The 12,644-nt window shown below is 36.3% G+C and overlaps 1 protein-coding gene across 1 annotated transcript; it reads right to left on the reverse strand.

The window, feature by feature from the left end:
- Positions 1-1,718: 1,718 nt before the first annotated feature.
- Positions 1,719-12,253, reverse strand: igfn1.4 (immunoglobulin like and fibronectin type III domain containing 1, tandem duplicate 4). The gene is made up of 21 exons (XM_026167022.2): positions 12,135-12,253; positions 11,620-11,759; positions 10,848-10,947; positions 10,569-10,650; positions 10,301-10,493; positions 10,013-10,126; positions 9,432-9,600; positions 9,060-9,332; positions 8,674-8,895; positions 8,412-8,474; positions 6,714-6,829; positions 6,375-6,516; positions 5,990-6,283; positions 5,571-5,873; positions 5,139-5,318; positions 4,910-5,038; positions 4,721-4,800; positions 4,340-4,532; positions 3,870-4,166; positions 2,107-2,433; positions 1,719-2,017 (listed from the first exon to the last, which is right to left on the reverse strand). The coding sequence occupies exons 1-21, from the start codon at positions 12,220-12,222 to the stop codon at positions 2,013-2,015; spliced, it is 3,510 nt and encodes a 1,169-aa protein (XP_026022807.2). The 5' UTR covers positions 12,223-12,253; the 3' UTR covers positions 1,719-2,012.
- Positions 12,254-12,644: the final 391 nt, after the last annotated feature.

A 12,644-nucleotide genomic window follows, 5' to 3' on the forward strand; every position in this document is an offset into this window, starting at 1 on the left:
ACTTCTATAGCAACTGAAAATGTCTTGATGATTTTCTTTATTAAATTATGTTTGGGAAATTATTATAGGTGTAAATTTACAGGATACTCATTTACTAGAACTAGACTGCACTTTCAGTCCTAATATAGGTCTTATCAAATAATACCTTTTTGGTGTGCCATTGTTATAAAATAGTACTAAAAGTCTTGCCGAATTTGCTTGGTTGTCAAAAGCACTGCATAAGAATTTCAGTCAAACCTCATGTTTAAAATATTAGTTTAGCAGTTCTTTTGGGACACTCATTAAAATTACTAACACACATTTTTTCTAATAACATAAGTTGTACTCACTTTTTGTTTTTTGTCGTCTCTGATCAGTTATCCGCCTTTAACTTGTGCTCTTCTCACTACCCAATATTTCAAAGGGGACACTCCTTTTTGTTCGGTGATAAACGTTTGGAGCACATAGAAACCCTTACATGGATAGTTGGTAAAAATCCATATTACAACGCTGGTAAAGGCTCGAGGCTCATCTTACGCATCTCTATGAAAGCGATCACTTTGCAGTTGTCACTGGAAATACATTATGACTGTTCATTCAATCTGGCATTGGAGATTCTGAGTCAACACTTTTCAAACATTACTGTTGAGAACATAAAAATCCCATCAGCACTGTATATTAATATGAAGATTTAAATTGCACCAGATTCAAATAAAACTAAGATGGATTCCAGCATATTCTCATTAATTACAATTACATTAGGAATGGTTATTACCATACTCCATGGTTCGAGGTTCAGACTTATAATGCCTATAATTTCATTTTATAGGCAAACTATCTAACTTAAAGGTTTTGACTGGCAGCTTCACGAGGTCTATAGTCATATGATCACTGTACTATGGACTTTATTGGTCAATAAACATTAACATGAGACATTTTATTTGGTAAAATAATCTCTAATTGAAATGAACAGATTGACTGTTCCAATAGACCGCTAAATGTATCAGCAGAAATTCTCACAGCATGCCTTTGGTATTTGGGAGGTCACACTGTGTCTGCTTTGGCATTATGGAAAGGTGGTTGCTCGTGGTGATGGTGGTATGTTGGACTCTGTGTACTGAGCAGTGGTTAGCAGTCAGAGGTTAAACAAGCATGGCATATCAGCGCAGTTAGAATAGTTACTCTGACCTTTTTAAAGTAAATGACTCAACTGCAAGAAAACTCTGATGACATCAGGAATATCACCACTGAGCTGACAATGGAAGGAAATGCGGTAAGGACTTTTACATAATCTAGTAGACATTTACACAATTTCCTTAGGGATTAATACAGTATTCTGATTGTGAGACTGTGTTAATATAAGATCATTGCTGCCTTATTTTACTCTATTCAGTAACTATACACTGCTAAATGAACAGGTTAGATCTAGTACAGTAACTATTCTGATTGTCAACATGGACTTCTTTCATAGTAGCTTTACAACACTAGATAAAATGCAAATCGATGTCTTTTTATTTAGATCTACATGAATAAGTATGTAAAGGAAATGGATATGTGGGAATGAAATAAAATGCACACTTGGATCATAGGTGCTTGATGTAGAACTGTGACGTGCATGTTGTCATGGGCTCATAAATTGGAGCCATGTGGTGCTTGAAACCCATGCAATGCTTTGTATCAGTGAAAAATAGAAAAAGTTCTCAATAAAACAAGAATAAGTGAGAAGGCAGAACACTGAGTACACATCAGTTTGTTGATTTATTGCGGTTACAATTTGACAGATGTTTTTATACTGAAGATTGCCACTTCGCTCATTTTAATAGTTATTATTACCAGTGACAGGGTAACAATTGTAGATATTGCACTTCAGACACATCAAATGAGTTTGCATTAAAGCTCTTTTTTTTTCTTCCCACACTTTGTATTGAAAGTATACTATTTCTGTTATATAGCAAACCAAAAAATTCATTTTATTTCTGTATTTTCCACAGGATCTCAGTAGGAAGAAAAGCTCCACAAAGGTTTGTTGCCAATTAATCTGTTCAGGAAAAAAAGCAAAACAATTATAAGAATAAACCCTTCATCACAAACTACAAAAATATAATAATAATCTTAAATAAAGCTTACCTCTGACAAAAATTTTAGCGGAACACTCTGCCTTGCCAAAAGAGTTAACTGCGACTACCTTATATTCCCCACTGTCCTTTGGCCGAACTCGGAGAATATACAGGGAGCAGACACCAAAAGAGTTGGTGATGTAGTAATTATTGTCTGAGTTGATGCAGATGTCATTCAGGTACCAGGATACAGTTGGGGCGGGATATCCTCTAACGGCACATGTCATAAAGAGTTGGTAACCTTTAGGTGGTGTGTGGACTTTCAGAGGGACCAAGATAGATGGAGGTCTCTCAAAGGAGACCTCTGTGGAAATAATTCCATTTGAAGTTACTGGAACTTAAAGAGAAGGAGCGTTCAAAGTTAGTATTTAAAGTCAGATTTTAATAATGTCAATAAAGGTCCAAGAATATTTGCAAAATTCCTTCGTACTAATCACATTTCAAATAGCAGCATTATAACAGTTTTGCATATCCAGTGCAACCCTGAACTTTTCTTGATATGTGGTAGAGCTCAATGTGAGAATACATATCCTGTCAGCTCCCTAATGCAGTCTGTGCCTGTTTGTCTGGGAAATGTCAGAGTGAGCGAATGTAAGAATAATAATAATCATCTGGAGAATCATCTGGAGACAACTTCTTCAGTGACGCTGAAGAAGTTGTCATAGTATGGCGTTCCACACATGATGCAGCTAAACAAAGCCTTTATATTGTGTGCTAAATTTGAGAAAGGACAACATTATAACTGTGATGACTCTGCCCAGTCTGCCTGATGTGTGCTTTTGAGGTTGGCAGGGAATGAGGTAAGGTAGTTTCTGAGCAGGAGCGCAACTGTTGGCTAATTGTTTTAAAGTGCATGGTAGGTATTGTTCTCTCTTGTCCCACCAGGTGAACATATGTTTTGCTTAAGTTTTATTTTGTTTTCTTTTTAAAGATGCAGGACTTTTTTTTTAAGTTTAGAAAAATTTATTTAATTAAATTAAACTCCTTTATCTATTAGGCTCAGGAAGCATAAGTATACATTGGCATATTTAATAAAATGTATCCCATTCTTTTAAGAAAACTGACAAAACACATCACACAAACAAATCAGAATAATGCAATCATTAACAAAGACATAGCAATAAAGAGAATGATGAGATGATTTCTGTTTTAAAAATGTATATACTGTACTTTTAGTTCTTAATACAGTGTATTGTCCACTTTTAACTTGCAGTCTTCAATCAATCAGAATCAGAATACTTTATTGATCCCTGGGGGAAATTATTTTTTGTTACAGTGCTCCATTTTAAACCAACATTAAGACAAGACAGACAATACGCTAACTAAGAATAGTACAATATATACATATATATACATACATACATAAGTCACTTATAAATAAATAGTTGGAAAAGAAACATGTGTAGTTGTAGCAGCAAACAGTGTGTTAAGTGGATGATATAATATAATACCCAGGCCAACATATAATATAATATGTTGGCCTGGGTTAGCCAGGCAGGTTTTAAATACACGAGGAAAACCTCAAAATCATTCTAACAGTTTGATTGTTCTTGATTGTTCAAATTATGGTACCTCTTACATTATTATTATTAATGTAGGGTGTGTCTTCAGTGATGACAATAGATTTTAAATGACACAAAATGTATTTCATGAAAATGTTTGTTTTCTGACAAATTAGCTGTTATGGTCACTGGAAAGCACCTAAATTATCAAACTAATGCACCCTATAGTTTAGTTCACCGTTATGGCATAATTAAAAAATAACTAACCCACCTTTATTGATGTTGGTGCCCCATGTAGGTGACGGAGATGGATCGGACAGTCCCATATCATTCTTGGCATAGATTCGAAAATGATACTCTGTCCCAGGAAGGATGTTGCTAGCTGTGTATGTGTTAGTGAATAGACGGTCTGCTATAGTTTTCCAAACTCTGTTGAGGGAGTCATGTTGAGAAACCATGTAGTACAGGCGGTCATCAAGCTCCTGGTCTGGTGAGGGAGCCCATGATATCACTAGCTTTCCATGTACTGTTTGCTCTAGTTCCACAGGCCCTGGAACCTTGGGTTCATCTAGCAAAAAACAGAATAAGTTACAGAAAGTGGGATAATTATTTTGATAATACTCTGGTTCAGTTCGGCAAATTGAATAACAATATAGTCTATTATATATTTCACAAAGTTCAGAAACTAGTAGCGATACAACCTGTTTTACATTAATCATAGGCTGATATCTATGTCCTTACCTGTGACTCTAAGGTCAATGTCAAATGAAGCCTCACCCACAGAGTTTTTGGCTTTAATAGTGTAGATGGCTGAATCCGAGCGCTTTGAATTGGGAATAACAAGCTGAGATGTTCCCTCTGTATTTATGATATTAATCCACGCAGATATTTTCTCGTCATCCTTCAGCCAAGTGATCTGAGGTGGAGGTTCAGCCTGAAGATATCAATATCAGATAAATTACCTTAAATGTGAGGCAAATCCCCCCTTGTCATGCTGTGGTGAACTTACAACTCAAAAAATATGACAAGGGAAGTAAATGCAGAAAATACTGGCATGACAGATTTAAGAGTTATTAAGGGATGAAAAAATACTTGGAAACCTGATTTTGGGTTCATTCATACCTCAAAGCAAATTTTGATACGAGCAGAATTTCCTGCTCTGACAACAATGAAGTCCTCTGGATCCTTAAAACAAGGTCTCACTGGATATAAAACACATAAAACATTCAAATTAATGCAGGAAAAAAAAATCCCTGCTCTGGATAACTAAGGTAATCATTTATATTCACACTGAAGCATGTCAAGACTTACTGTTGGGATTCTTTGCACACACCATCGCAGATGGAGGGCTTGGATCTCCAGATCCTGACTCATTGATTGCTGTAACCCTGAACTCGTACTCTGAACCCTCAGTGATATCTTTGACTGCGTACTTTATGTCTGGAAAAATATGATTAATGTCAAGATAAAAGAGTCAATTTTCTTTAATGAAAGGTGCTAATTGTTCTTTAGGAGTAGAAATTATTTTTGTTTTACAAACCTTCAATAGGTTCATTAACTGCATTTAGGGGAATCCACTGATTTGTGTCCTTCTTCTGTTTCTCTACTTGGTACCCAATGATCGGCACTCCTTTATCATCCTCTGGAGGGGTCCAGGTCAAGTTGATACAGGTTTTTGAGGCACTTACCACTTTAGGAGCACCAGGAGGGCCGGCGAGTACTATAAAATAGTGAGAAGTCTAATTAATTAAATACTCTCATCATTAATAATTAGGACATACTTAAATTAATCAAAGACATTTGCAAGCAGTTTCTCTTAAAGAGAGCATAAATTCCAGCAATGATAAAATGTTAGACTGCTATAGTAGCTGCAGTGATAAAGTATTTAACGCAATCACAAAAGCTACATGAAAGCATTTTCATTTGGATTTGTCGAGAAACACTAAACACGACTTCATTTTTCTACACTCACTCATTATGCCAGCCATTATGCTTTCAGCTGTCTCCAGGGCATCACTAATACCCTCAGGGTTTTCTGCATAGATGCGATAGTTGTATTTCTTTCCATGTGTCACATTCCTGTCCCTGAAGGAGGTCTTGTCCGCTGAGACATCTCCAAGTTTTGTCCACAGACTCTGTCCTGTCTGCTGCCGTTCTATAATGTAGTTGGTTACAGCAGAGCCGCCGTCGTCTTTGGGAGGGTTCCATTTAATCTCAATTATTGATGAGGTAGTTTCAACAGTCTTCACTGGACCCTCTGGTGGACCGGGTCGATCTAGGTATCATGTTAAATTTTAAACATAAGTATGGGAGTTAACAAATATTAGAAAGTTTATTGATTTACCCTTTAGAAAATCTCATTTTCACATATATTTATCTTTGTTTCCATACCAAGCACAATAAGCTTAGATGTGGCCTCTATGGCTCCAAATGGGTTTTTCAGCTGGATCTTTATTTCCCCTGTGTCTATCCGCAGGCAGTCTCTGAACAACAGGCGGCTGTGATTGCGCTCCCTCACAATCTTAACTCCTCCTCCATCTTTCAGCTCAGTGCCATCCTTGAACCAGTTGACCTCCAAAGACTCCTGAGGAGGAAAGGGCATCTTGAAAGCAGCATTTTGTCCCGCTCTTACTATCACAGGTTTAGAGAACTTGTGAAGGTCATCTGGATCAAACTCAGGTACATCTATGAAACACAAAGCACAAGTCCATTTTAAAGATCTGTGACTGTTTTGCCATTTAATAGAAATGTAACAGCGAGAGAAAGTATATTATACCTCCAACTGTAACCTTCCCTTGTGTGCTGTGTTCCCCTGATGTAAACTGATAAATTCCAGAGCTGTCATCACTGCAGCTTTTAATTCTTAGCTCATGAGAATTTCCATCTTTGGTTATGGTGATCCCAGCACCTGAGTTTAACTAAAAAGGAAATTAAAAAAGCAAAGGGAAAGTACCTGATATGGCAATTTTGTTAACACAATTTGTTATATAAAATTAGTTAATGATAGAAACATACTGTAGGTAGAGTTTTCTTGTTTTTCATAATACTGACTTATTCCAAATGCTATCTAAAATTGAAAAATATAGATTTAATAATACTTATTCATTGGCTTTACCTGCTTTCCATCTTTGAACCAGGTGCCATCACTGTCAATGTTCATCTTCACTTGCAATTCAGCTGATTTTCCTCGAAGGGCATAAATATTAGAAAGTCCAGAGGTAATTCCAGGCTCTAGGAAACATAAATGCATTTAGAATCCTCTTGACATTCTTTGTGATGAAGCTTTGTCTTTAAAACTGCATGCATATTGAATAAAAACAGAAAACATACAATATTTAAACGTTTCGTTTTTATTAATTTCAGTAAATAGCTGATCAAATAAAGGTGAGAACTTTCTAGATGTTTTGGAAGGTTTTTCTGTAATTCTTCAATAGTTTAACAAGTTTGTGAAACAAACAAGTGGCCACATCTGGGGATGGCTGCAGTTACTGGCTCTAAAGACAAGAAAGTCCCTATAGACTCCCAACTTAAAATCCACTTTAGGTCTGAGTCTGTATAAGTCTGTATAACACAGACTGAAAATCACCAGTGAACCCCTGGTAACCACCAGTTGTTAGGGAAAATGTGTATTCCCTGACCAGCTTGTGAATAGTTGCTGCTAGATGAAATCACTCACAAAAGGGCTGCTGTACCAGATACCTTTTTGGAAATACTTTGGTTGCTAAAAGATTCCTACGGTTTCCTATTGTTTATAGTAACTGTCTGCAAACACTAATGCTAAATAATCAGCAAGCGGTACTGAAAAACTTGAAAAAGTGCAACAGAAACTATAAGAAATATATGACCAGTGTACTTGTCAACAAGGGTTCCTCCACCAAGTTCTAAGTTTTTTTTTTGTTTTATCAAATACTTATTTCACTCAATGAGTTCCAGACCGAGGGCGATTGGAGGCCATTTTTCTTCCATTTCCTAATAATTGCACCAACAGTTGTCACATTCTTACCAAGCTTCTTATTGATGGTCTCATGGCACATTCTAGCCTTTAGCAGGTTTTATTGATTCACTGATTGAGTTGTAAGGGACCAAATATTATTTCGCTCAATGACATGAAAATCAGTTTATAACTTTTATGTCATTCCTTTTGGTTTTTTGGTTTTTTTGTGTGGTTTTTTTTTTTCCCCCTCTGGATTTTTGGTTGATATTCCGTCTAATTAAAATCTATCTGCATTAAAAAAGTAAGCAGGGTTTCGAATAAAAGTTAAAGTCATGTAAGCTACTATATAGATATTTTATTAGTCTTTCTATATTGTTAGTACTGTAGTGCTTTTTCAGTTTTAAATATCTGGCATGCCTGCATATGCAAGTGGTTGATTTAGCATTTCACTACCACTGGTTTCTTCAGGTGAGTGGCCTGATGGCAATAACAACAATAAGTGATTTAAACTTGTCTGTGGCAGCTTCTCGTTTTGATGTTTCACCTATGTGCGATCAGAGACAGTATGACAATGCTATTATTATTATTCTGTGTTTGTTGATAATTTCAATGACTTGCAACTCAGTTTCAGTACTTTTATTTTGTCATAATAAAAATAATGATTTTACAACATCAAAAAAAGGTAAAGTCAGCTAAAATCTATCCTTGAAGAGGTAGTTACATAATGAACTGATTACATTATGAAGTTCAGCCAAAATATTACTGTGACCTCACTAGCAGTTTTATATTTATATTTTGGCAAATGTTTACATAAATAATACTTTTAAATAGTTAGACGTAAGAAGGACTTTAGGTCTCAAAGTAATTTTAGGATCTTACCAGTGGTTGTTGCCTCCACAACTGGTGGATGTGAACCTGTCATTGTTGGTTCATTTACCACTCCTCATCAACCATAAAAAAAACAAGTCAGAGGTTGATAGATTAACACATTATAATTACCCACATAATAACAAAAGTTGACTAACCACATAAACAACATAATATTCATATGAAAAGGTGCATCACACTTATCTAAAATGACATTTTCTCTCTTGGTTAATGTGGTTAATGTTCATTTAAAACCACTTCTGGGCATTCTTACTTGGTTTGGAAGCTGCAGATCCAGCCACAACTGGAGTGTCAGTGGGTGCAGCAGGTGGAGGTGCAGCCTCTTCAGAAGCTTTCATTTGCTCTTTTCTTTCCTCTTTCTCCTTTTCTAGTTTTGCTTGTTGCTCTTTGGCAATTTTCTGTAAATCCTGCCCAGATCCCCCTGCCCTTGTTGTTTTCCTTGCTGTCTTTTTACCCTTTTGTGCATCTTTATCAGCTGAATTGGGAAAGACAATTAGATTTGTGACAGTGTGCACTTAAAAAAATGTATTTTATGTCATGAACTCAATAATAGATTAAATTAATCTAATCTTTCAAAAAATATTGTCAGTTAATTATATCATATATTATAAAATAGCCTTTTGGTGGGAGATGATATACCTTCAATGACAAGCCAAGCACTGCAAGATTTTATCCCTGCACAGGCACAATAAATTCCTTTATCTGCCACCATGCAGTCTTTAACCAGCAGCCTGTGAATGAGCTTGTCTTCTGAAACCTCAATGTCATATTTATCTCCCTGTTCCAGTGGCATATTTTTGCCAAACCACAAAATCTTGGCAAAGGGGTTTGACAAGACACACTCAAATATGGCATCTTCTCTCTCTTTTGCCTTTACTTCCTGAATCTTCACCAAGAAATCCACCATGGGGACTAAAAAATAAGACATTTGTTTATTATACTACATTATACATGAATTTATTTCAACATCCTTCATTTTGTTGTGTCATGTGCAATTGTAAAAATGCTTACTTTTAAAATCAGTGGAAAACATATTGACATCCTCGACATCCAACTGGTACAGCCCGGCATCCTCTGGCATTAGGTCTCTCATGCTGAAAATGTACTTTTTCCCAATTTTCTTAAGGCTGTGCTTGAGCTTATCACCCAGTTCTTTTGTGTAAGGGATCATTTCACCATCCTGTGGAGTGTGTGTATATACATAGATTGTTATTTTCATATGTTTTTGTACTTGCATAGCACAATGTAGCTGCAAGACAATAACAAAACAAAAAAGTCTTATTTGATTAAATATTGATAACATTATAACAGGATTTCATCAAAAAAAAGTAAAAACTCATTAACAAAGCTGCATAAAAAAAAACCCCAAAAAAACCAAAAACAAAAACAAAGCTGCATATCTAATGTTTAAACATAAAAAATTAATTCAAAGGTTGTTATCTGGTATATATCATCTAATTATCTTGATGTATCTTTGCAAGCACTGGTCATATTATGGCTGTGGTATTTTGGGGTGGTCCTAGATAATGACTCTATTCATTGTTTTCTACTATTATGGTTTAGTAGCGTTACGACTTCATTCTATAACTTACCTTGTACAGGAATATAGAGCTGCTTTGTTCAATGAGGTCCATGTCTATCTCAAAGGATGCAGTGCCATCTGCGTTGACCTGAATAGGTCTCAGATTAGAGAGGCTTTTGACGAACTGGGACAAAAACAGAGGAAGTAATAAAAGGAAAGCAAACAGACATTTTTTTTGCAACTAAATAGCTTTATTTATTTTTTCAAGAATAAACTTATAAACAAATTTAAGCTTGTATAGTCAACATCAAGCCTCATAAAGGAAGTAAAAAAAAAAATCATGAACCGAATCACTGACCTGTGCTTGTTCTTCCTCCCTTTCTTTCTTCATTTCGTTTAATTTCTTGAGCATCCAACGATAGTCAGTTACCCCAAACTCTGCACAGATTCTCTCATAATCTTTCTTGTCAGCGCTAAGTAAAAGCTCCCAAAATTTTGGATCCATTTCTCCCTCTTTTTTCTCAGGTTGCTCAGATTTGGGATGAACCTTGCTGGAAATGGATATAGTAAACAATTTGTAAATCTATATATGACGCATGGTGATCAGTAGACTACCTCAATCCTACCTTTTCCTTTTTAGAACAGTCTTAAAATCCCCTTCTATTGCATCAGCTGCTTGCTTTTGGGCTTTGTTTTTTTTAAAACCCACTAGAAAGTAAAAAAAAAGGATAATACATTATCAACTATGTAGGAAAAAGTGAAGTGACAGAAATAGCCTTAAGCGGAGAAGTAACAAAGTATCAAATTTGGCAGAATCTGCATGCAGACTCAAATACGTGCAGATTTAATAACTCTATGATTGCTTTCATCACACTATCTCCATATCTATACCTTCATAACCTTACCTTCAATCACATTTAAAACAACTGTGACCATGGCTTGTCCATATTCATTTGTGGCGAAGCATTTGTAGGTATCTGCTTGATCTGGGGCAACATTTGGCATCTGGACAGTAAAAGATATACTGAGTGTAATGGACCTAGATAATTAACAACCATCCATCCATTCGCTTCTCCTTTTCAGGGTCGCGGGGGGCGCTGGAGCCTATCCCAGCTGTCATAGGGCGAAAGGCGGGGTACACCCTGGACAGGTCGCCAGTCTGTCGCAGGGCCAACACACAGGGACAGACAACCATTCACACTCACATTCACTCGCACATTCACACCTAGTGGCAATTTGGATTATCCAATTAACCTATCCCCACAAGCTGCATGTCTTTGGATGGTGGGAGGAAGCCGGAGTACCCGGAGAGAACCCACGCAAACACGGTGAGAACATGCAAACTCCACACAGAAAGACCCCGGCCTGATGGTGGAATTGAACTCAGGACCTTCTTGCTGTGCGGCAACAGTGCTAACCACCGTGCCACCGTGCTGCCCCTTTACAATTTACAATTAACAACCAAATGTGTTAAATTTCATTTTGATCTAATTTATCACAATTCGTGGTGTGGAAGTCAATAATGTGGTTATTATTGAAATTTGTATAACTGTACTTTTTGTAACAAATATTATTTACCTTTGATGTAATCAAATATCTTTGTCTTCTAGATTGTCTTTACATTATCTGCTTCTCCTTTATGTGAACATGTTGCTTTAGTTTTACTGTATCACTTGCCTCAAATGTATGCTCATTGGAAGGGGAATCGTATTTACTCTGGTACCGGGAAGTATCAGACACATCTCCGTTATTTCTGCTCCATGTTACAGTTGGTGTTGGGTCTCCAATGACAATAGCTTTAAAGAAAGCAAATTTCCCTGTAAAAAAAGAAAAGAAAAAGACAGGTCACTCCCTGGAGACAGTGAAGAGATCCAAATATATACGGTGACATTTAGTATGGATATTAAATTGAAATGGGTGAACAGTACCTGTTAATGCATTCACATTACAGAGGCAAAAAGATCATTTGTGTTATGCAGAGTAGATTTGGTAACATTGTCACTTCTGCAGATGTTTAGTCACGGTTTTGCAATTCTACTGACACAGGCTTCTTGCTTTTGAAAGGCAGAGACTTTTTCTTTGGGCAAATTGAATTGATCTAATCCATTTAGCAGAATCACATATTTCCTTGGGATGTTTTTCCCCTGAATATTAATGTTTAAAATTATTATTTTTTTTGCTATGAAACATACCCTCTTGGATGGTCAAAGCAATTGGCTTGCGGGTGAAGTCTGGATGGCTCTTTCCCTCTGGCAGCGTCTCGATAAACTGTGTAATCATCACTCCTGGGACCTTAGATTTTTTCTTGATCCCAACTGTCAAGAATTGGAAAATGAAATGTCAGTGGCAATACATGTGACACTTGGAGCAAGGAAAAGGATGAAAATCATAGCCGTAATTGTATTCACTGTCAAAATCTGTTGTTTTGTAAGCAAGCCCCCTTAAACCATTGCTGAAAACACATTCTATTACTTGATATTTTAAAATGTTAATGTTACTCACCTTATCACCACTCTGAGTTATATACTAAATGTAGCGTTTGCGTTTCAGTCAGATTTACCTCTTTTACATCTTCTGTATGAATCCATATTTAAAATTCAGCCTGAGAACAGATATTTAGTAATACATACATATTCACACAAATTACATGCGTATCAAGAAATTCATTGCATATGAGTTTTTGATGCCTTCATGAGCAGTAG

Source organism: Astatotilapia calliptera, chromosome 5 (assembly GCF_964374335.1).
Source record: "Astatotilapia calliptera chromosome 5, fAstCal68.1, whole genome shotgun sequence".
Taxonomy (NCBI): domain Eukaryota; kingdom Metazoa; phylum Chordata; class Actinopteri; order Cichliformes; family Cichlidae; genus Astatotilapia; species Astatotilapia calliptera.

Coding starts and splice junctions, on each gene's coding strand:
- igfn1.4 (XM_026167022.2), bottom strand. CDS start 12,222: ATGATTACACAGTTTATCGAGACGCTGCCAGAGGGAAAGAGCCATCCA. Junction 5,319..5,570: donor CATAATGGCTGGCATAATGA/GTGAGTGTAGAA, acceptor ACTATTTTATAG/TACTCGCCGGCCCTCCTGGT. Junction 2,434..3,869: donor GGGCACCAACATCAATAAAG/GTGGGTTAGTTA, acceptor CTTCTCTTTAAG/TTCCAGTAACTTCAAATGGA.